This window comes from Pan troglodytes, chromosome 19 (genome assembly GCF_028858775.2).
Source record: "Pan troglodytes isolate AG18354 chromosome 19, NHGRI_mPanTro3-v2.0_pri, whole genome shotgun sequence".
In the NCBI taxonomy this organism is placed as follows: domain Eukaryota; kingdom Metazoa; phylum Chordata; class Mammalia; order Primates; family Hominidae; genus Pan; species Pan troglodytes.
In genome coordinates, this window is record NC_072417.2 from 17375387 (window position 1) to 17398535 (window position 23149).

General features: G+C 41.9%; 2 protein-coding genes and 1 pseudogene across 2 annotated transcripts; 2 read left to right on the forward strand and 1 right to left on the reverse strand.

The window, feature by feature from the left end:
- Positions 1-23149, reverse strand: part of LOC129137654 (transcription factor Spi-C-like) — a 63034-nt pseudogene that overhangs the window by 5588 nt on the left and 34297 nt on the right.
- LOC748792 (BTB/POZ domain-containing protein KCTD9-like) lies at positions 11525-13949 on the forward strand. The gene has a single exon (XM_054670790.2). The coding sequence runs from the start codon at positions 11525-11527 to the stop codon at positions 12350-12352; it is 828 nt and encodes a 275-aa protein (XP_054526765.1). The 3' UTR covers positions 12353-13949.
- Positions 16356-22902, forward strand: LOC455243 (polyunsaturated fatty acid (12S)/(13S)-lipoxygenase, epidermal-type-like). The gene is given in 14 exon segments (XM_016931390.4): positions 16356-16490; positions 16892-17093; positions 17285-17366; positions 17456-17578; positions 17668-17771; positions 17915-18075; positions 18879-19022; positions 19117-19326; positions 20763-20849; positions 21088-21257; positions 21366-21488; positions 21933-22032; positions 22135-22302; positions 22410-22902. Coding segments are annotated over 14 exon segments (1989 nt in total). The 3' UTR covers positions 22590-22902.

Sequence of the window (23149 nt, forward strand, 5' to 3'; positions counted from 1 at the left end):
TCCTCCTCATCATCAGTGTGAAAAAGTTCCAAGATGGAACGAACCAGACCCCACACTTGTCCCATTGTTACCCTTCCAAGCTCCCCTTCTTACTCACCACGGGGATTGCTTTAAGAGTACTCCTGTGTCCTCCAGCTGGTTTTCCATTCCAACTGTTGCTCTGGTGACCCTTCGACCTGGATTTGAGCCCCCACGAATGGACACCACTTGCCGAGACCAGCTCAGTCGGGGAGACCCTAACCCAGCAGCGCTAGAGGAATTAAAGACACACACACAGAACTATAGAGGTGTGAAGTAGGAAATCAGGGGTCTCACAGCCTTCAGAGCTGAGAACCCCGAACAGAGATTTACCCACGTATTTATTAATGGCAAACCAGTCATTAGCATTGTCTCTATAGATGTTAAATTAACTAAAAGTATCCCTTATGGGAAAAGGGATGGGCTGAATTAAAGGAATAGGTTGGGCTAGTTAACTGCAGCAGGAGCATGTCCTTAAGGCACAGATCACTCATGCTATTGTTTGTGGCTTAAGAACGCCTTTAAGCAGTTTTCTCTCCTGGGCGGGCCAGGTGTTCCTTGCCCTCATTCCCATAAACCCACAACCTTCCAGCTTGGGCGTTAGGGCCATTATGAACATGTTACAGTGCTGCAGAGATTTTGTTTATGGTCAATTTTAGGGACAGTTTATGGCCAGATTTTGGGGGGCCTGCTCCCAACACTTTCTAATTTTTTTGTACCCATTGACCATCTCCATTCCCCACACCCTACCCACTCCCCCCACCACATTATGCTTCCCAGCCTCTGGTAAGCATCCTTCTACTCTCTACGTCTGTGAGTTCAATTGTTTTGATTGTTGGCTCCCACAAATAAGTGAGAGCATTTAGTTTGTCTTTCTGTGCCTGACTGATTTCACTTAACATAATGACCTCCAGTTCCATCCATGTTGTTGCAAATGACAGAATCTTATTTTTTTGTGGCTGAATAGCACTCCATTATGTAACTGTACTATATTTTCTTTATTGATTCAGCTGTTGATGAACATTTAGTTTGCTTCCAAATCTTGGCTATTGTGAATAGTGCTGCAAGAAACATGAGAGTACAGATACATCTTCGATATTCTGATTTCCTTTCTTTCGAGTATATACCTAGCAATGGGATTGCTCAATCATATGGTAGCTCTACTTTTAGTGTTTTGATGAACCTCCATAGTGGTTGTATTAATTTACAATCCCACCAACAGTGTACAAGGGTTCCCTTTTCTCCACATCCTCACCAGCATTTGTTATTGCCTGTCTTTTGGATATAAGCCATTTTTAACCTGTGGTAAGATGATTTCTCATTGTAGTTTTGATTTGCATTTCTCTGATCAGTGATGTTGAGCACCTTTTCATTTACCTATTTGACATTTGGATATCTTCTTTTGAGAAATGTCTATTCAGATATTTTGTCTGTTTTAATCAGATTATTAGGTTATTTTCCTATAGAGTTGTTTGAGCTCCTTATGTATTCTTGTTATTAATCCCTTGTCAAATGGGTAGTTTGCAAATATTTTCACCCATTATGTGGGTTGTCTCTTCACTTTGTTGATTGCATCCTTTGCTATACAGAAGTTTTTTTTTTTTTAACTTGATCTCTTTTGTTGATTTTTGCTTCAATTGCCTGTGCTTGTGGGGTATTACTCAAGAAATTTTTGCCCAGACCAATATCCTGGAGATTTCTCCCTATGTTTTCTTGTAGTAGTTTCATAGTTTGAGAACATAGATTTAAATCTTTAGACTTAAGTCTTTAATGCATTTGATTTGATTTTTGTATGTGGCAAGAGATAGGAGTGTAGTTTCATTCTTCTGCATATGGATATCCAGTTTTCCCAGCACCATTTATTGAAGAGACTGTCCTTTCCCTGATGTATGTTCTTAACATCTTTGTCAAAAATGAGTTCACTGTAGATGTGTGGATTTATTTCTGGGTTCTCTATTCTGTTCCACTTGTCTATGTGTCTGTTTTTGTAACTCTACCATGCTGTTTTGGCTACTATAGCTCTGTAGTATAATTTGAAGTAAGGCAATGTGATTCCTCCAGTTTTGTTCTTTTTGCTCAGGATAGCTTTGGCTATTCTGGGCTTGTGTGTGTCTGTGTGTGTGTGTGTGTGTGTGTGTGTGTGTGTGTGTGTGTGTGTTCCCATATAAACTTTAGGATTGTTTTTTCTATTTCTGTGAAAAATGTCATTGATATTTTGATAGGGATTGCATTGCATCTGTAGATTGCTTTGGGTAGTATGGACATTTAACAATATTGATTCGTCTAATCCATAAACATGGAATATCTTTCCATTTTTTTGTATCCTTTAAAATTTTTTTTAGGGCCCCATAACTTTGAGTATAGTTTTATTCTGAATAAAGTGAATATATTCTTTTCATGTGTTTATATGTTTATACAAAAGTAGATGAACAGATGTAGGCACAATTGAAATAAAAGGAAATTCTTTAAAATATTAATATTGTATTATTAATGGATGAGATTATAGGTGATTTGAAACGTCTTTTTTATAGTTTTTGTTATCTTTTTTTATTATACTTTAAGTTTTAGGGTACATGTGCACAACGTGCAGGTTTGTTACATATGTATGCATGTGCCATGTTGGTGCACTGCACCCATTAACTCATTTAACATTAAGTATATCTCCTAATGCTATCCCTCCCCCCTCCCCCACCCCACAACAGGCCCCAGTGTGTGATGTTCCCCTTCCTGTGTCCATGTGTTCTCATTGTTCAATTCCCACCTACGAGTGAGAACATGTGGTGTTTGGTTTTTTGTCCTTGAGATAGTTTGCTGAGAATGATGGTTTCCAGCTTCATCCATGTCCCTACAAAGAACATGAACTCATCATTTTTTATGGCTGCATAGTATTCCATGGTATATATATGCCATATTTTCTTAATCCAGTCTATCATTGTTGGACATTTGGGTTGGTTCCAACTCTTTGCTGTTGTGAATAGTGCCGCCATAAACATACGTGTGCATGTGTCTTTATAGCATCATGATTTCTAATCCTTTGGCTATGTACCCAGTAATGGGATGGCTGGGTCAAATGGTATTTCTAGTTCTAGATCCTTGAGGAATCGCCACACTGACTTCCACAATGGTTGAACTAGTTTACAGTCCCACCAACAGTGTAAAAGTGTTCCTATTTCTCCACATCCTCTCCAGCACCTGTTGTTTCCTGACTTTTTAATGATCACCATTCTTACTGGCGTGAGATGGTATCTCATTGTGGTTTTGATTTGCATTTCTCTGATGACCAGTGATGGTGAGCATTTTTTCATGCGTCTTTTGGCTGCATAAATGTCTTCTTTTGAGAAGTGTATGTTCATATCCTTCACCCACTTTTTGATGGGGTTGTTTTTTTCTTGTAAATTTGTTTGACTTCTTTGTAGATTCTGGATATTAGCCCTTTGTCAGATGAGTAGATTGCAAAAATTTTCTCCCATTCTGTAGGTTGCCTGTTTACTCTGATGGTAGTTTCTTTTGCTGTGCAGAAGCTCTTTAGTTTGATTAGATCCCATTTGTCAATTTTGGCTTTTGTTGCCATCGCTTTTGGTGTTTTAGACATGAAGTCCTTGCCCATGCCTATGTCCTGAATGGTATTGCCTAGGTTTTCTTCTAGGGTTTTTATGGTTTTAGGTCTAATGTTTAAGTCTTTAATCCATCTTGAATTAATTTTTGTATAAGGTGTAAGGAAGGGATCCAGTTTCAGCTTTCTACATATGGCTAGCCAGTTTTCCCAACACCATTTATTAAATAGGGAATCCTTTCCCCATTTCTTGTTTTAGTCAGGTTTGTCAAAGATCAGATAGTTGTAGATATGCGGCATTATTTCTGAGGGCTCTGTTCTGTTCCATTGGTCTATATCTCTGTTTTGGTACCACTACCATGCTGTTTTGGTTATTGTAGCCTTGTAGTATAGTTTGAAGTCAGGTAGCGTGATGCCTCCAGCTTTGTTCTTTTGGCTTAGGATTGACTTGGCAATGTGGGCTCTTTTTTGGTTCCATATGAACTTTAAAGTAGTTTTTTCCAATTCAGTGAAGAAAGTCATTGGTAGCTTGATGGGGATGGCACTGAATCTATAATTTACCTTGGGCAGTATGGCCATTTTCATGATATTGATTCTTCCCACCCATGAGCATGGAATCTTCTTCCATTTGTTTGTATCCTCTTTTATTTCATTGAGCAGTGGTTTGAAGTTCTCCTTGAAGAGGTCCTTCACATCCCTTGTAAGTTGGATTCCTAGGTATTTTATTCTCTTTGAAGCAATTGTGAATGGGAGTTCACTTATGATTTGGCTCTCTGTTTGTCTGTTATTGGTGTGTAAGAATGCTTGTGATTTTTGCACATTGATTTTGTATCCTGAGATTTTGCTGAAGTTGCTTATCAGCTTAAGGAGATTTTGGGCTGAGACAATGGGGTTTTCTAGATATACAATCATGTCATCTGCAAACAGGGACAATTTGACTTCCTCTTTTCCTAATTGAATACCCTTGATTTCCTTCTCCTGCCTGATTGCCCTGGCCAGAACTTCCAACACTATGTTGAATAGGAGTGGTGAGAGAAGGCATCCCTCTCTCTCAAGACAGGGCATCCCTGTCTTGTGCCAGTTTTCAAAGGGAATGCTTCCAGTTTTTGCGCATTCAGTATGATATTGGCTGTGGGTTTGTCATAGATACCTTATTATTTTGAGATACGTCCCATCAATACATAATTTATTGAGAGTTTTTGGCATAAAGCCTTGTTGAATTTTGTCAAAGGCCTTTTCTGCATCTATTGAGATAATCATGTGGTTTTTGTCATTGGTTCTGTTTATATGCTGGATTATGTTTATTAATTTGCATATATTGAACCAGCCTTGCATCCCAGGGATGAAGCCCACTTGATCATGGTGGATAAGCTTTTTGATGTGCTGCTGGATTTGTTTTGCCAGTATTTTATTGAGGATTTTTGCATTGATGTTCATCAGGGATATTGGTATTAAATTCTCTTTTTTGTTGTTGTGTCTCTGCCAGGCTTTGGTATCAGGATGATGCTGGCCTCATAAAATGAGTTAGGGAGGATTCCCTCTTTTTCTATTGATTGGAATAGTTTCAGAAGGAATGGTACCAGCTCCTCCTTGTACCTCTGGTAGAATTCGGCTGTGAATCCGTCTGGTCCTGGACTTTTTTTGGTTGGTAAGCTATTAATTATTGCCTCAATTTCAGAGCCTGTTATTGGTCTATTCAGAGATCCAGCTTCTTCCTGGTTTAGTCTTGGGAGGGTGTATGTGTCGAGGAATTTATCCATTTCTTCTAGATTTTCTAGTTTATTTCCGTAGAGGTGATTATAGTATTCTCTGATGGTAGTTTGTATTTCTGTGGGATCGGTGGTGATATCCCCTTTATCATTTTTTATTGCATCTATTTGATTCTTCTCTCTTTTCTTCTTTATTAGTCTTGCTAGCTGTCTATCAATTTTATTGATCTTTTCAAAAAAACCAGCTCCTGGATTCATTGATTTTTTGAAGGGTTTTTTGTGTCTCTATCCCTTTCAGTTCTGCTCTGATCTTAGTTATTTCTTGCCTTCTGCTAGCTTTTGAATGTGTTTGCTCTTGCTTCTCTAGTTCTTTTAATTGTGATGTTAGGGTGTCAATTTTTTCTTTAGTTAATTCTTACGTATTATATTTTATTTGTAACTATTGTAAATAGGATTACTTTCTTAATTTCTTTTTCAGATTGTTCGCTGTTGGCATATAGAAATCCTACTGATTTTTGTATGTTGCTTCTGTATCCTCCAATTTTAATAAATTTATCAGTTTTAATTTGGTGGAGTCTAGGTTTTTCCAAATATAAGATCATATCATCTGCAGATAATTTGACTTCTTCCTTTCCAATTTGGATGCCCTTCATTTCTTTCTCTTATCTGATTGCTCTAGCTAGGACTTCCAGTACTATGTTGAATAACAGTGATGAAAGTGGGAATATTTGATCCTTGAGCAGTCTTATTGAAAAAGAAAGAAAAAATAAAAAAAGAAAGTGGACTTCGTTGTCTTGTTCCATATTTTAGAGGAAAGGCTTTCAGTTTTCCCCATTCAGTGTGATACTAGCCAGAAGTCTGTTGTATATGGCTTTTATTATATTGAGGTATGTTCCTTCTATATCTTGTTTATTGAGGGTTTTTATCATGAAGAGGTGTTAAATTTTATCACGTGCTTTTTAATCATCAATTGAAATAATCATATGTCTTCTGTCCTTCATTCTGTTGAGATGATATATCACATTGATTGATTTGCATATGTTAAACCATCCTTGCATCCAGGGATAAATCTCACTTGGTCATGATGAATGATCTTTTTAATGTATTGTTGAATTTGGTCTGCTAGTATTTGTTGAGAATTTTTGCATCAATATTCATCAGTGAAATGTTGGCCTGTAGTTTTATTTTTTGGTGCGTCTTTGTCTGCTTTTGGTATCAGGATAAATCTAGCCTCATAGAATGAGTTTGCAAGTATTCCCTCCTCCTATACTTTTTGTAATAGTTTGAGTAGGATTGGTATTAATTCTTCTCCAAATGTTTGGTACAATTCAGCAGTGAAGCCATTGGGTCCTGGCTTTTTCTTTGCTGGGAAAATTTTTATTTTTTTATTAACAGTTTCTATCTCATACCTTGTTATTAGTCTGTTCAGGTTTTGGATTTCTTCCTGGTTCAATCTGGGTAGGTTGTACATATGTAGGAATTTATCAATTTCTTCTAGATTTTCCAATTTATTGGCATATAGTTGCTCATAATAGCCACTAATGAGCCTTTGAATTTCTGTGGCATTTGTTCTAATGTCTCATTTTTCATTTCTAATCTTATTTGGCTCTTCTCTCTTTTTTTTTCTTATTCTGTCTAAAGATTTGTCCATTTTATTTATCTTTTCAAAGACCAACTTTTTGTTTCATTGATCTTTTGTGCTACTTTATTTCAAAATCTTTAATTCTGCTCTGATTTTTATTATCTTTTATTCTACTAATTCTGGGTTTGGTTTGCTCTTGCTTTTCTAGTTCTTTAAGATGCATTGTTAGGTAATTTGTTTGAAGTTTTTTTTTCTTTTTCGATGTAGATGCTTTTAGTTATAAACTTCCCTCTTAGTACTTCTTTTGTTGTATCCCATAGGTTTTGGCATGTTGTGTTTCCGTTAACATTTGTTTCAGAAAACTTTTCAATTTCCCCCTTAACCTCTTCATTGACCCACTGGTCATTCAGGAGCATATTAATTTCCATGTATTTGTATAGTTTCTAAAATTTCTCCTTTTATTGATTTCTACTTTTATTTCAATGTAGTCAGAGAAGATGCTTGATATTATTTCAATTTTTTTAATGTTTTAACACTTGCTTTGTGACCTAACATATGATCTATCCTTGAGAATAATTCATGTGCTGAGGAAAAGAATGTGTATTCTGCAGCTGTTGGATGAAATGTTCTGTAAATATTTATGAGGTCCATTTGGTCTATAGTGCACATTAAGTGTGATATTTCTGTATTGATTCTCTGTCTGGAAGATCTCTCCAGTGCCAAAAGTGGGGTGTTGGAGTCTCCAGCTATTATTGGTCTGTCTCTTTAGCTCTGGTAATCTTTCCTTTATATATCTGCGTGTTCCAGTGTTGGATGCATATACATTTGTAATTGTTATCCTCTTGCTGAGTCGATCCCCTTATCATTATATAATGACCTTCTTTGTCTCTTCTTATAGTTTTTGTCTTGAAATCTATTTTGTCTGATGTAAGTGTAGCTACTTCTGCTCCTTTTTAGTTTCCATTGGTATGGAATATCTTTTTACATCATTTTTAGTCTGTATGTGTCTTCAATAAATGAAGTGTGTTTCTTCTAAGCGACAGATCACTGAATCTTCATTTTATGTCTTTTGATTGGAGAGTTTAGTACATTTACATCCAATGTTATTACTGATAAGTAATATTCATGCCATTTTATTATTTGTTTTCTGATTGTTTTGTGGTCTTCTCTTCGTCCTTTCTTCTTGTCTTCCTTTTAGTAAAGGTGATTTTCTCTGGTGGTATGATTTAATTTCTTGCTTTTTACTTTTGTGTCTATTTGTTGTATGTTTGTGATTTGAGTTACCATGAGATTTTCCAGCACTATTTTATAAGCCATTATTTTAAGCTTATCACTGTTATCACAACCTAATAGTGCTTGCATAAACAAGCAAAAAGAAAACTAATAATAACTCTATGCCTTAACTTCGTCCCCCACATTTTAACTTTTTGTTGTTTCTATTTATATCTTAATGTACTATGCATCCCTTGAAAATTTCTTTTAGTTATTATTTTCAATTGGTTGATCTTTTGGTCTATTTAGTATAAGACTAGTTTACAAGGCTGGGCGCGTTGGCTCACGCCTGTAATCCCAGCACTTTGGGAAGCCGAGGTGGGTGGATCACGAGGTCAAGAGATCAAGACCATCCTGGCCAACATGGTGAAACCCCGTCTCTACTAAAAATACAAAAATTAGCTGGGCGTGGTGGCGCATGCCTGTAGTCCCAGCTACTTGCGAGGCTGAGGCAGGAGAATCACTTGAACCTGGAAAAAAAAAAAAAGAGTAGTTTACAAATCACAGTTACAGTGTTTTCATATTCTGTGTTTTTCTGTGTACTTACTATTACCAATGAGTTTTGGACCTTCAGATGATTTCTTATTGCTCATTAATGTCCTTTTCTTTCCAATTGAAGAACTCGTTAGCATTTCTTGTAGATCAGGTCTTGTGTTGATGAAATCATTCAGCTTTTGTCTGTCTGGGGAAGTCTTTATTTCTTCTTCACATTTGAAGGATATTTTCACGATATGTATTATTCTAGAGTAAATGTTTTCTTTTCCTTCAGCACTTTAAATATGTCATGCCGCTCTCTCCTGGCCTGTAAGGTTTCCATTGAAAAGTCTGCTGTGAGACCTATTGGAGCTCCATTTTACGTTATTTGCTTCTTTTCTCTTGCTGCTGTTGGAATCTTTTCTTTATGCTTGACCCTTGGTAGTTTGATTATTAAAAGCCTTGAGGTAGTTTTCTTTGGGTTAAATCTGCTTGGTGTTCTATAACCTTCTTGTATTAGGATTTTGATATCTTTCTCTAGGTTTGGGAAGTTTACTGTTATTATCCCTTTAAACTTTTTACTCCTATCTCTTTCTCTACCTCCTCTTTAAGGCCAATAACTCTTAGATTTGCCCCTTTGGGGCTGTTTTCTAGATCTCATAGATGTGCTTCATTCTTTTTTATTATTTTTTTCTTTTGTCCCTTCTGATTGTGTATTTTCATTTTTTATTTATTTTTTTATTTGACTATTTTCAAATAGCCTGTCTTCAAGCTAATTCTTTCTTCTGCTTAGTCTATTCTTCTGTTAAGAGACTCTGATGCAGTCTTCAGTATATCAATTACATTTTTCACCCTGAGAATTTCTTGATTCTTTTAAATTATTTCAATCCCTTTGTTAAATGTATCTGATAGGATTCTGAATTCCTTCTCTGTGTTATCTTGAATTTCTTTGAGTTTCCTCAACACAGCTACTTGGTCTCTTTAAATCTATTTTCTATCTTTATGCATTCTTCTTTCTTCCCTGGAAGGATACTATTATGAGCTTTCATACCCTTCAGCTAGTTACTTCTCTCTTTCCTCTTTCCTTTGGGCCCAGGGATGGTGCCAGCTACACTGCTGCCAGCCTCAGGCTCCTGCACTATCCCTTTTTGGTTCCGTCACACCCTATCCACCATAAGTTGTTCCTTTGTAAATAAACCCTCCTCTAATTATTCTAATTTAAGTGTTCCAACTGTTCTATATTGAGTCCTTGACTGATATGGGAAAATTGGCAGAATATGAATCTCCTAGTACCATCACTGAGGTGTAGAATACTGAAAGTTATTATGGAAGAGTTCTGAGATCTTAGCAGTATAGAGCATTGCACAGTCTTATTCCTCCATTATGGAGAAGAAGGGGCTATTTGGCATGTATTTTCTGAATTTGGGAGCATATTTTAATATAGCAACTCATGTTTGCTACTGTTTGAATGAAGAAATTTCACTGAGCATTTTTTAATGAGACACTGGTCAAGAGTGCCAAGCCTGAAATAATCATAATGTATTGTGCCTTAGAAGAAGATGGAGGCCATTTTCAACTCATTTTACTTCTCTGCAGCCCTTAAAGGGTAAACAAGAGCGTGTCAGGGATTCCTGTGGCTCCATATGAAGGGTCGTGGAGACTAGCAGAAGGGCAGAAACCATCAGACTGCAGTTTTTCCAGGCTAAACAATGGAACATCCAACCTGAAAATGACGTTGGGATAGTGTCCCGATGAAATACGGATTTCATTCTAGAAGGAGTTCTTTTGGTAGCAAAGATAGGCATGAAGCTGAACATTGCTCCAAGAAAACCAAACATTGCTTTTAAGAACCATATAATGTTCACACAGGTAGCCAGTAGCAGATGGCAGAGATACATTTGACTACTTACTAAGTGGTTTCTTCATTCTCTCTTTGCTTCCTTCATAGGAGATGTATGAGAATATGAGATTCAAAGAGAGAAAAAAAAGGGAAAGTTCATTTTTTAAAAAAAAAAGATAAAAAGATAAGCCCTCTCCTTTACTGTAAGCCTCTAGGTTCAAAAACAGGTTTAGCTTGAGTTAGGACAGGTGGAGAGGAACATAGTTTAGGAAAGGAGGCTGGAGGCAAGGAGATGAGTCTAGAATGGACTTTGATATGGAAGCTATAAAAGAAGCAATCTTGAGACAGAGTGCGTGCGTGTGGTGTGTCCCCAAGGACAGGAAGGTGGCGAAGGGAGGCGAATCCGAGTGGATGGAGGGAGGGGAAGGGCGGGAGGAGAAAAAGGTGGGAGGAGGACCAGGTGGGAGGGTGGCGGCTCACTCAGGACCCAGCGGGGGCAGCGCGATGAGGCGGGTGACCCTGTTCCTGAACGGCAGCCCCAAGAACGGAAAGTGTAAGAGACTTAAATGAATATGACTGTCACACAAAAAAGGTGTGTCCTACTTCAACACTCAACATTCAAGAAATATTTGTCAAAGACCTGCTGTAAGCCGGGTGGTTGCTGTATATGGAACTTTATCTGATTTGCTTTCTGTGGCCAGCAGTAAACTCGGCATAAAAGCCACCAGTGTGTATAATGGGAAAGGTGGACTGATTGATGATATTGCTTTGATCAGGGATGATGATGTTTTGTTTGTTTGTGAAGGAGAGCCATTTATTGATCCTCAGACAGATTCTAAGCCTCCTGAGGGATTGTTAGGATTCCACACAGACTGGCTGACATTAAATGTTGGAGGGCGGTACTTTACAACTACACGCGTTACTCCTACCAGGTTGTAGCATGCATCTTTTTGAGAGAGCAGCTGGGATCGAGTATACTCTTGACTTAAATATGTTTGTTTATAAAGACAAATGGAGAAATCAATTTTTTTCCCTGAATTCTTAGGAGCACTTTAGTGAATAAAGAACCTGACAGTATGCTGGCCCACATGTTTAAGGACAAAGTTGTCTGGGGAAATAAGCAAGATCATAGAGGAGCTTTCTTAATTGACCGAAGTCCTGAGTACTTCGAACCCATTTTGAACTACTTGCGTCATGGACAGCTCATTGTAAATGATGGCATTAATTTATTGGGTGTGTTAGAAGAAGCAAGATTTTTTGGTATTGACTCATTGATTGAACACCTAGAAGTGGCAATAAAGAATTCTCAACCACCGGAGGATCATTCACCAATATCCCGAAAGGAATTTGTCCGATTTTTGCTAGCAACTCCAACCAAGTCAGAACTGCGATGCCAGGGTTTGAACTTCAGTGGTGCTGATCTTTCTCGTTTGGACCTTCGATACATTAACTTCAAAATGGCCAATTTAAGCCGCTGTAATCTTGCACATGCAAATCTTTGCTGTGCAAATCTTGAACGAGCTGATCTCTCTGGATCAGTGCTTGACTGTGCGAATCTCCAGGGAGTCAAGATGCTCTGTTCTAATGCAGAAGGAGCATCCCTGAAACTGTGTAATTTTGAGGATCCTTCTGGTCTTAAAGCCAATTTAGAAGGTGCTAATCTGAAAGGTGTGGATATGGAAGGAAGTCAGATGACAGGAATTAACCTGAGAGTGGCTACCTTAAAAAATGCAAAGTTGAAGAACTGTAACCTCAGAGGAGCAACTCTGGCAGGAACTGATTTAGAGAATTGTGATCTGTCTGGGTGTGATCTTCAAGAAGCCAACCTGAGAGGGTCCAACGTGAAGGGAGCTATATTTGAAGAGATGCTGACACCACTACACATGTCACAAAGTGTCAGATGAGAATTTTAGGGGCTGGAGGAAGATGTAAAAGATGAAAATGTTTTCCTTATCACTTTTCTTTCTCCACCCACTCAGTTGTCTAGAAGAAATAACACTGTAAGGAAATTTAAAAAAAACATTTAGAGGATTATGCTTGTTTTGAGTGGTGCATAAGGGAAAAAACTGACTTTTTTTCCATATTCTGATTTTTAACAGAAAAGCACTCATTTAATAGATGTAGGGAAACTAGATATTGCTGCCTTTTGAATGGGGTAGGGGGGTTTACCTGGTTTTATGACCAGGCATAGTATCTATTATATTTGCTTTTAAATAGGCATGATGTGGAAATACCATCTTGGTTTGAGATGCATTTGAGGATTTTAATTTATGGAAAGCACAACATATGCAATTATATTTATTGAATTCCTAGATGCAGTATGGATATTTAAATTGTTAAAACTTTCTGAAAACTTGGAAAAGGTTGTTCAGGTTTATAAATAGCTTTAGTGATGCCTCCCCTCTTTAAATACCTGTCACACCGTATGAATATGGTGAGATCAGACTCCCTAAGACTCTTTTCAGGTTCATTTTTATAATGTTTACTTTTTAGGACAGAACAGTAGCTAAATTAAAGTAATATCCAGTTCTTACTGATTGAGACAGAGTGGAAAGAAAGACATCATTGTACATCACTGTCATTCCAAAGGTACAGTGGAACTCTGGATGGAGGAATAACTTACCTATCACTACAACACTTACAAATGAGAATTTCTCAGAATTTCATTCTAGGCAAGTTCCACTCAACACCAGATCAAGCAATTCTGTCTATTTACACTATTAGCCTAGTTTTCTCATACAGTCATCACAAGCATAGGAAGATACTTCAAAACCAAAAAAACCAAGGTGCATCATTAATATTCATTTAATTCGAATACCAAATAGTTTACATAGGGCCAGCTTAGAAATAGATACTAAATCCAGAGCTACTGCAATCAAAGCTTATATGAGTGAATATGGTAGAGTTGCCTGCTAAAAGGCAATGTAATATAATTGCAGCTAGAACCCTACAGTGGGGAATGAGGAATTTTAAACACACATTTGATTACAGCCACCAAAAAAATAGATGTAAAAATAAAGGCCTTTGGCTGGTCCAAGATGTAATTATCAATCAGTCAGCACCTGTGATTCTTTTACTTTTTTTGTGTGTGTTTTTTTTTTTAAACAAATTTCAGCCCAATTTTCTTGAGTCATTATCTCTCTGCAGCAGCAGAGGAAGGGCCTGTACCTCCCTACCAATGACTTGGTGTCCTTATTTTCTACCCCAAGAGCAGGGATATTAGCTGTGTCCAAATGGGTTCTGAATTCTACAGACTCATCAACATGAGGCAAGGAATCATTGAAAACCACCTGTGTCTCCTTTGGGAGAATGACATATCTTTAGTATTTACGTAGCTTATTCTTCTATATCTACATATGCAAAGCTTTCCTTAACAGTAAAGGGTACATATGCATAGTGGGAGGAGATCAGACCTTTACAAGTGAAGGAAAGCAACTTCAGAAATGAATTATTTTCTTTGCTTTATTATTTTTACCAAGACAGAGAAGTATTGTATTGAGAGATAATCTATTTTCATAATCAATATGTGCCTAAATTATATTTAAATCATTTCACTCTGTACTATATTTTCAGGAATTACAGAATGTGGTATTCATTCACTTAAAGGTACCTCTGTAGAAATAACCTAAAACTGCAGAAGGATCTGAAAGATCTAAACATGGTGTGCTTAGAAACTGCAGATTTTAGATCTAATGTATACTGCATTAATAAATGATATAAAGTGTTGAAAAAAAAAAAGAAGCAATCTTGAATATTGAAACAAGAGTATACTATTAAACAAGAATGATTGGAAAATTGTGGACTTGGCCACGAAACTGTTAAGCAAACCGCTACTCAGGAGAAAGGAAGAGTTATTAGAAAAGGAACACAAGTTCATGTTTATACTTCAACTCTTGAGACTCACTGCAATTCCCTTCTGACAGGAATTTTTTTTTGTCTTATATATGGTAGAGTTAATTGTTCTAGAAACCTACTTCAAGCTAACTTAAGCAACAAAGTGGGATTTATTGGAAAGCCGCTTGGGTGTCTCACAGAACCCAAGGAAGAGAATTGAGCTGGATTTCACAGGACCTGGAAATTCCTCAGAAACTCAATTGTTCTCTTTCTTCTCTCTCCAGTCAGAACCTTCAGGAAGGGGAGAGTAGCTCATGGGCTGAGTGGATAAACCACAAAATGGGTAATATACTATAGGTGAGTTTTAAGTGACAAATGAAGTCTAAGCTGTTATTGCACTGGTCGGTGACTGAAACTGAAAATGGGAATTAGAGGTTAAGTGGAGGGAATATGTTGCCAAAATGTTAGAAGGATCTTCTTCAAAGAGAAGTTGAGGCTCTAGAGGATAATGGTAGGGCACAGAGTGGAGGTGAAGCTTGTGAGGGGTGGGGGTCAATGGGGAGGATAGGAGAGCATTCCTGATTTTGAGGAGGAAGGATAGAGGGTTTTATTGGTGAATGACGTGAGTAAGTGTCATGACCGCTCGTATTCTCAGGATTCTTGAGTATTGGGAGATGTGACTGCAGTGGACAGGGCAGTGTCAGAGAGACTAGATTTTATAATAGAAGCTTTTAAATTACCTACCCATCACCAACTTATCAGGAGACTGACACTGTCCATCTCCTCAAAAAAAAAAACTGACCTGCCCGGCACTTTGATGTCCACCAGTTGAGCTTTATGTTTATCAAGAATAGTTGTGTAAACTTCCAAAACTGTTTATGGCAGGCACAGTGGCTCACGCCTGTAATCCCAGCACTTTGGGAGGGCGATGTGGGTAGATGACTTGAGGTCAGGAGTTTGAGACCAGCCTGGCCAATGTGGTGAAACCCCATCTCTACTAAAAATACAAAAAAGAAATTAGCCAGGCGTGGTAGCGGGCGCCTGTAATCCCAGCTACTCAGGAGGCTGAGGCATGAGAATCGCTTGAACCCAGGAGGCGGGGGTTGCAGTGAGCCGAGATCATGCCACTGCACTCCAGCCTGGGTAACAGAGCAAGACTGTCTCAAAAGAAAAAAAAAACTGTTTATATCAGTTATATTTGTTATTGTAATGATGAAATTTATAGACAAACTAATGAAATAGGAGTATAAACATACAGGTATTTTTTTAAAATAAGTTGAATATTTTATGACTACATAAACACTAATCTTTTAAAAGTCACTGTCAATTTGATGACTAGGAGTCAGCCATACAACTATAAAAGGTTTTGAGAAAACTGTAAAGATCTAAATAGAGGCTGCATTTAGTTTTTTTCCCCACAAGAACCTTTAGGTTCTAGACATTTATTTCAAGTAAATGTCAACTCATCTGGATGTAGCTTATGCAAGAAAGACCTAGAAGAGCTCTTATTATGGACCCCCATTCAATGAAAACACAATGGCCCTTTATTTCTCTTTCAACATGAGGAGGTGGAAGGGCTGTTCAAGCCCTTCTGTTCACGATAGCACAGGAGGTCCAGGACAGAGGCGAGCCGTGGGTGAGCTGGAGTGTCTGGGGAGTGTCAACTTTCCATTGAAAAATACCCCTATGATCAAGCCATTTCACTTCCGTGGCAATCTTATTTATGTATTCACCAAAATTGGGTGGGAGCTAGTGTTTAGCTGTCATCGTCCGTAGGCTGCTGTGTTTGGCTCATGGCAGGGTGTGAAACTGGCATCAGGGAGTGTTTGCCAAGTGAATAAGGGTGGGGCTGCCCTTTCCAGAGCCGCCGGGAGAAACTCTGGATACAGAGACCCTAGCCTGGCGCCAGTCTCAGCGTTCCTCCTAGTCGGGGAGGAATCTGTGGGTGGGAGGTGGGGAGCCTGAAACCCAAATACAACAGCCACTCTGGACTGGGCGTGGTTCCCTGGGAGCTGGGTCTCAGATCCTTTTAAAGCTGATTTCTCCCCGGATCTCCCTGGAGGTCCGGGCAAGATGGGCAAGTGCACGGTCCGCGTAGCCACCGGGGATTTGCTCCTGGCGGGCTCTCCCAACCTGGTGCAGCTGTGGCTGGTGGGCGAGCACGGGGAGGCAGACCTAGGGAAGCAGCTGCCACCGGTGTGGGGAAAGGTGAGCGCGGACTGCGGTGAGAGCTGGGGCCCTGGGACTCAGAGGTGTCACTGGGGGCCGGGGCCATTCGGAGGGTGCTGCTGCCCCACCCGTGAGAAACCTGGGAAGCGGGGTAGGGGCTGAGGTCGGGTGCACTTGGTGCGCCTGATAGGAAAAGCGAGAGGAACAGGAGAGATGAGAGGCATTTTCCTGCTCGAGCGGAAGGACAGAGACGCCCGCTGGGGTGTGCACGGCAGGCCCGGGGGGAGGCTGGCGCCCCGCAATACCAGCTGCTCCTCCTCACCTCCACCTCTCCCCGGGTGTGCTGTGGAGGGGAAACGGAGCCAGGATTCTCTGAAGGTTCACCGACCCCGCCATCCTCCCTGAAGACCCCAAAACCTGAGCTGTGTACTGTTGCGCAGGAGGCAGAGTTTGAGATCGACGTCCACCTGCACCTGGGGCGCCTCCTGATGGTGAAGCTGCGCAAACACAACGTGCTGTTGAGTCTCGACTGGTTCTGCAAGTGGATCTCAGTGCAGGGCCCGGGGACCCAAGGCGAGGCCTTTTTCCCCTGCTACCGCTGGGTGCAGGGCCACGGAATTATCTGCCTGCCTGAGGGTACTGGTGAGCTCGGTGGAGAAGGGGCACAGCCCCTGGCAGGCTGGAGGAAGAAGCGGGTTGGGGGAGGCTACTGTAAAAGGGAAAATGAGAGATGAGGGAGATGGGGAGAAGTGAAGGGGGAGGGTGGCTGATGGGGAGACCCGAGCGCGGAGGGGTGACCAGGGAGGGCATGTGCTCTTGTCCCTCTCCCCCAGCCCGGACGGTGAGTGATGACCCCCAGAGCCTGTTTAAGAAATATCGGGAACAGGAGCTCGAGGAAAGAAGGAAGGTGTACCGGTGAGCCCCAGGAAGTCTTTGATCCCCTACCAGATCCCAAGAAACCCGCCACCTGCCTCCTTACCCCTACCTGTGTGTTCTTCCTCCAGGTGGGGCTCCTGGAAAGATGGGTTAATCCTGCCTATAGCAGGGAATAGGCAACCGGACCTTCCTAGGGGCGAGCGATTCCTCGAGGATAAGGATTTAGACTTTAATGTCTCCCTAGCAAAAGGGTGAGTGCCAGGTAGAGGCTGGGCACTTGCTTCCTAGGGCACAAGGTGGGATTCTTCCTTGATCTTCTTGCACTCCATTCTTTCCACAGGTTGAAGGACTTGGCCATTCAGGGGACACTGGATTTCATAAATTGTGTGAAAAGGCTGGAAGATTTCAAAAAAATATTCCCACATGGAAAGACTGTCCTGGCTGGTCAGTTTTCACAACCTCCCAAAACCAATATACAGACTTCCAACCCAGGGATTTGAAAAAGGAGGGGGATGGAGGATTAGATCAGTGGGATTAGGAGTTCGGAGCTCAGAGCTCACAGGGTGCTCCCCAATTGATGTTCCTAGAGCGGGTTTATGATTCTTGGAAGAATGATGCCTTCTTTGGGTACCAGTTTCTCAATGGTGCAAACCCCATGCTCCTGAGGCGTTCTTCAAGGCTCCCGGCCTGCCTGGTGCTGCCTCCAGGGATGGAAGACTTGAAGACCCAGCTGGAGAAAGAACTCCAGGTGCTGCTGGGCTTTCTGCCATCCACCATCCCAGCCATTACCCCCACCTCCCTTCTCCTCCCATCTCCAGCCCCTTCTCTCATCTCCTCCATCTACACCCAAGGTTTCTCAACGTTGGCACTATTAACATTCTGCACCACATAATTCTCTGTTGGGGGGGGGGGGCTTTCCTGTGGATCGTGGGGTGTTTAGTAGCATTCCTGGCCTCTACCCATTGATGCCAGCAGCATCCCCCCGGTTGTGACAACCAAAAATGTGTCTAGATAGTGCTGAATGTCCTGGGGTTGGGGAGAGGAGGAATTGCCCCTGATTGAGAACATTGATCTACAACATCTCCTCCTGTATCTTCTTTTCTCTTCTTTCTCCACGTTCCTCTCTTCCTTCTTCATTGAACATATATCAGCCTTAGGGAAAAGCGCAAGCTTCTGGAGAGAAATAGCAAGAAAAACTAAACAAAGCCTTGGAGAGCTAAAAGCCGAATCTGTTTTGCTGGGGAGGTGGGTAGATAAAGGAAATATTTTTGCTACATTGGCTAAAGCTGGCAGAAGAGGGGATACGTGAAGAATGCAGTGGCCTTATGTGGTGGAAAACCAGAAACTTCGCTGCAGGGAGCTCCAAGTCTGAAGGAAGACATCAGTTACGAAAACTTTGCGTTCAGTTTTTTGGTTCTGCGGAAAGTGATTGGTGCTTAAAGTAAAAAAGACTTGGATGGGTAGAGGAAGGATCCACCCTGGAAAATGAGAGAAGGGCAACTCCAGAAACAACTCCAACCCTGTTTTCTATTCCTGCCCCTGGCCCTGTAGGCTGGATCTCTGTTTGAAGTGGACTTCTCCTTGCTGGATGGAGTCAAGCCTAATGTCATCATTTTTAAGCAGCAATACGTGGCAGCCCCTTTGGTCATGCTGAAGCTTCAGCCTGTTGGAGGACTCTTACCCATGGTCATCCAGGTGAGAGGGCCCAGGTATTTTTCTACCAGACACTGATCTCCTTTAGGGACTTAGATACACAAGTTCTCAGCCCCCACTCTCTCTCCTGCTCTAGCTCCAGCCACCTTGACACGGATGTCCCCCACCTCTGCTCTTTCTGCCCTCGCATCCCCCCATGGCCTGGCTCCTGGGCAAGACCTGGGTCCGGAGCTCTGATTTCCAGCTGCAGCAGTTACAGTCACATCTGCTGAGGGGACACTTGATTGCTGAGGTTATTGCTGTGGCTACAATGAGAAGCTTGCCTAGCCTCCATCCTATCTACAAGGTACTTCAGCATCTCTGTCATTCTGTATCTGACTGTCCTTCATATTTCAGACTCCTACAAAGAGTCTAATCTTGTACATTTCAGTCTAGCAGCAATCAATTTATATGTGGAGACACATACACAGATACATACACACACGCGTACACATACACAGTACTATGGAAACACCCAGGACACACACTTACTATGAGTTGGGGGGAAAAGTGAGAATAGGTTTTGCAAAGGAGTTGAAATTTTGGCTGAGGAGGTTTCCAGGTGGGCAAGTGAGGGGTGGAACATTACAGCCACAAAGATCTATAGAGGCGAGGAAACAAGGGAACATGGAAAATGGCTGAGATTGGGTGAGATTAAAGTGTAGGGCATGAATTGGGATGAGGAGGAAGAAGAAGTGGGAGGAGATGAGAGAAGAAGCCATGTTACTTAGCGGGGAGAAGAATCAAGAGTTATTTTCTGACCATGTGGGGCTTCCAATGCCTATAAAGACCCATTTGCACATGTCAGGAGGGCAACTGGATATGTGAGTCTGGAGTTCCTAGAAGAGGTGTAGGTTGAAAATACAAATTTTAGAGTCATTAGAAAACAAAAGTATCAAAGTCATTATACTGGATGAAGTTCTCTAGGGTTTGTAGAGAATTTGACCGAGATATAACTCTAGGGTGAACCAACATTTACAGACTGAGAGAAGGGAGCAGAGTGAGAAAAGAAACAAGAGAAGGAACCTCATTGAGGTAGGAGGAAAACCAAAAAGTGCAATCCATGGCAGCCAGGAAAAGAAAGCGTTTCAAGAGGGACGCATGATTATCTGTCTCAAGTGCTGCTAAGAGATCAAGAAAGTTACAGAGAAGTGACATTTGGATTTCTCAATATGGAAGTCATTGGTTAATAAATGGACATGCGCCATCTCAGGGAAGTGGAGGAAGCCTGATTCATGGGGGTGAGCAGCAAATGTGAGGTGGGTAAGCAAAGACAACACTGAGTGAAGATTTGCTGTGAAAGGGAAAGCAAGAAACCGGGAGATGGCAAGACAAGGATGTGGGTTTTCTTTAGGGTATCCAATATTGCACATGTTTGTATGACAGAGAGAGGAGAAGGAATATAATTATAGGAGGGTGAAGGTCTGGGTGAAGGCAAAAAGGGATGGGCTCATATGTGGGTACCTGCTAGGATATGGGATTTTTAGAATTCTTCCAAGGACATGAAACTGTGGAAATAAGTGAACTCCTAAAACTTTCACCATGGGATGCTCTGAGAAGACATTTTCCCATCTCTATATTCCCAAATGTTACCCTGACCCACTCCAATTTAACGAGAAGTCTCTCCATTTCATAAAGACCCATCCTCTCCCTTTTCTGTCACTTCCTTTAACATCCTCTTCCCTCATGGATGCTGGGAACTCTCTTATTTGACCATGTCCCATTTCTTTCTTCCATAATCAGCTCCTGATCCCCCACTTCCGCTACACCATGGCGATCAACACGCTGGCCCAGAGTAGTCTTGTCTCCGAATGGGGAATTTTTGACCTGGTATGGAAATGGATGGGTGAAGGGGAGGATGGTTCAATACTGGAAGAATCCTAGGGGTTGTTCCCCTTTCCCACTCATCCCCCAAGCTCTCCTTCCTCCATGGAAGGCCTCTCCCAAACCTGCCTCATGCCTGAAGAGCTTCCTGCTTAAAAGGGCTAGAGTAGGATCATAGGCCTGGAGTTTCCTGATACTCATCTCCCTCCCTCTGCAACTTGGCATGGCTGTGGGTTATCCTCAGGTGGTGAGCACTGGTAGTGGAGGCCACGTGGACATTCTTCAGAGAGCCATGGCTTGTTTGACCTATCATTCCCTCTGTCCTCCTGATGACCTGGCTGACCGTGGGCTCCTGGATGTGAAATCTACTTTTTATGGCTAAGATGCCATCAGGCTGTGGGGAATCATCAGCCGGTAGGTGAAGGTGGCACAGAGAGGCAATGAACGGAGGGGCGGGGGACTGTAGGTCCAGAAGGTCCTGCATTGGCCCCTGAGACTGAGTGTCTTCTTCCCAGGGAACAGGTACGTGGAGGGGATGGTTGGGCTTTTCTACAAGAGTGACCAAGCCATGAAGGATGATCTAGAGCTGCAGGCCTGGTGCAGAGAGATGACTGAGACTGGACTGCAGAGGGCCCAAGACCAGGGGTGAGACATGGATCCCTCCCCACTGAACCCTGTCAACACCCACTCCTCTGCAAACAATCTGCTTCTTCTCACATCATCATGAGACACCCCACCTGCCCAAGGAAGCTGAGAATTCTCCAGAGTGTGTCCAGAAATGCTAACAAGCACTCCTGATCTCCCCAGCCCTGTTCCTACACAGTGTTCTCTCTCCTCTGCACTAAGAGCTTCCTCTGGAACTAGATACAAAACTTCTCTTAGGTATTTTCCCTCACTCTTCCCTCCCCTCTCCCCATAGCTCAAGGTTCATCCCAAGTGCATTAACCTTTGAGCACACACAAGGTGGGAGTCCTACGGTGTGCAGGCCAGAACCACAGAAAAGTTCTTTTCTGTATCTCCGCATAGCTTTCCCTGCCTGAGACCTATTTCGTGTTCTGGTTTCGAGATCTCTGATTCTCATTTCACCAGGTTCCTCATCTCCTTAGAGTCCCGGGCTCAGCTCTGCCACTTTGTCACCATGTGCATCTTCACATGCACAGGTCAGCATGCTTCTAACCACCTGGGCCAGGTAACCTATGTGATCATCCCACAAGGGCTCCTGGGATGGAGAAGTGGGGGATCAAATGCCCAGGTCATCAGCCTGCATTTCTCTGGGCTCTCCTCCCTGCAGCTGGACTGGTGCTCCTGGATCCCTAATGGCCCATGCACTATGCAGAAGCCCCCGCCCATCTCTAAGGATGTGACAGAGAAGGATATAGTGGACTTACTGCCCAATCTCCACCAGGCACGTATGCAAAAGACCTTCACAAAGTTCCCTGGCAGACGCCAGCCTGTCATGGTGAGAAGCAAATGCCTGGGTCCTGGGAAGGAGGCAGCTCAAAGGAGGGGAAGTATTCTGGGCTGAGAGCCCCAAGGGGCTGAGCCAACTTGTCTTCTGCCTCTCAGGTGGCCCTGGGGCAGCATGAGGAGAAATATTTCTCTGGCCCTGAGCCCCAAGCTGTGCTGAGACAATTCCAGGAGGAACTGGCTGCCATGGACAAGGAGATTGAGGTCCGGAATGCAGTCCTGGACCTGCCCTGTGAGTACCTTCGACCCAGCATGGTAGAGAACAGCGTGACCATCTGAGAGGCCTTGCCCGTCTCAGCTCCAAAGCTCCACCATCCCTGAGTGCCGTTGAGTATTCCGTCCTCCTCACATCCTCTGGTGAACAAATTGTCCCCAAAGCTTTGTGGTCAGGGTATCCAGAGCTGCTCACCACACAACTATGGGGAATACACAGTGATGGTCCCCATTGCATTTGGAAGCGGCATCCCCCAAAGCTGCCCTACCTTAAATGTCCATCCAGTCCTGCACTTCCTCACCCCGATCCCTGCACACCTCCTCATTGCCAAAGGACCTGGCTTAGATACAAGTAAAAATACATGATTAAATAACAAAACGGATTATATGTGTGGTGGTGGAAGGTGGGAGGAGAGACCTTGCTTTGTTTCCTGCCCCTTTATTCAGATTCCAAAGAAGGAAAGAAAAGTTTTCCTGGAATGAAAATTTTTTCTAGCAATCAATGCTTTTTCCAAGGGTATCTTGGAACCTCTCTAAGTTAAATGACAAGTGTTCTGGATGACTGAGTCCACTGGGGCTAAGAAACCTGGCTCTTGACAAGGGTTTTTGGCTTGAGGCCTCTCTGA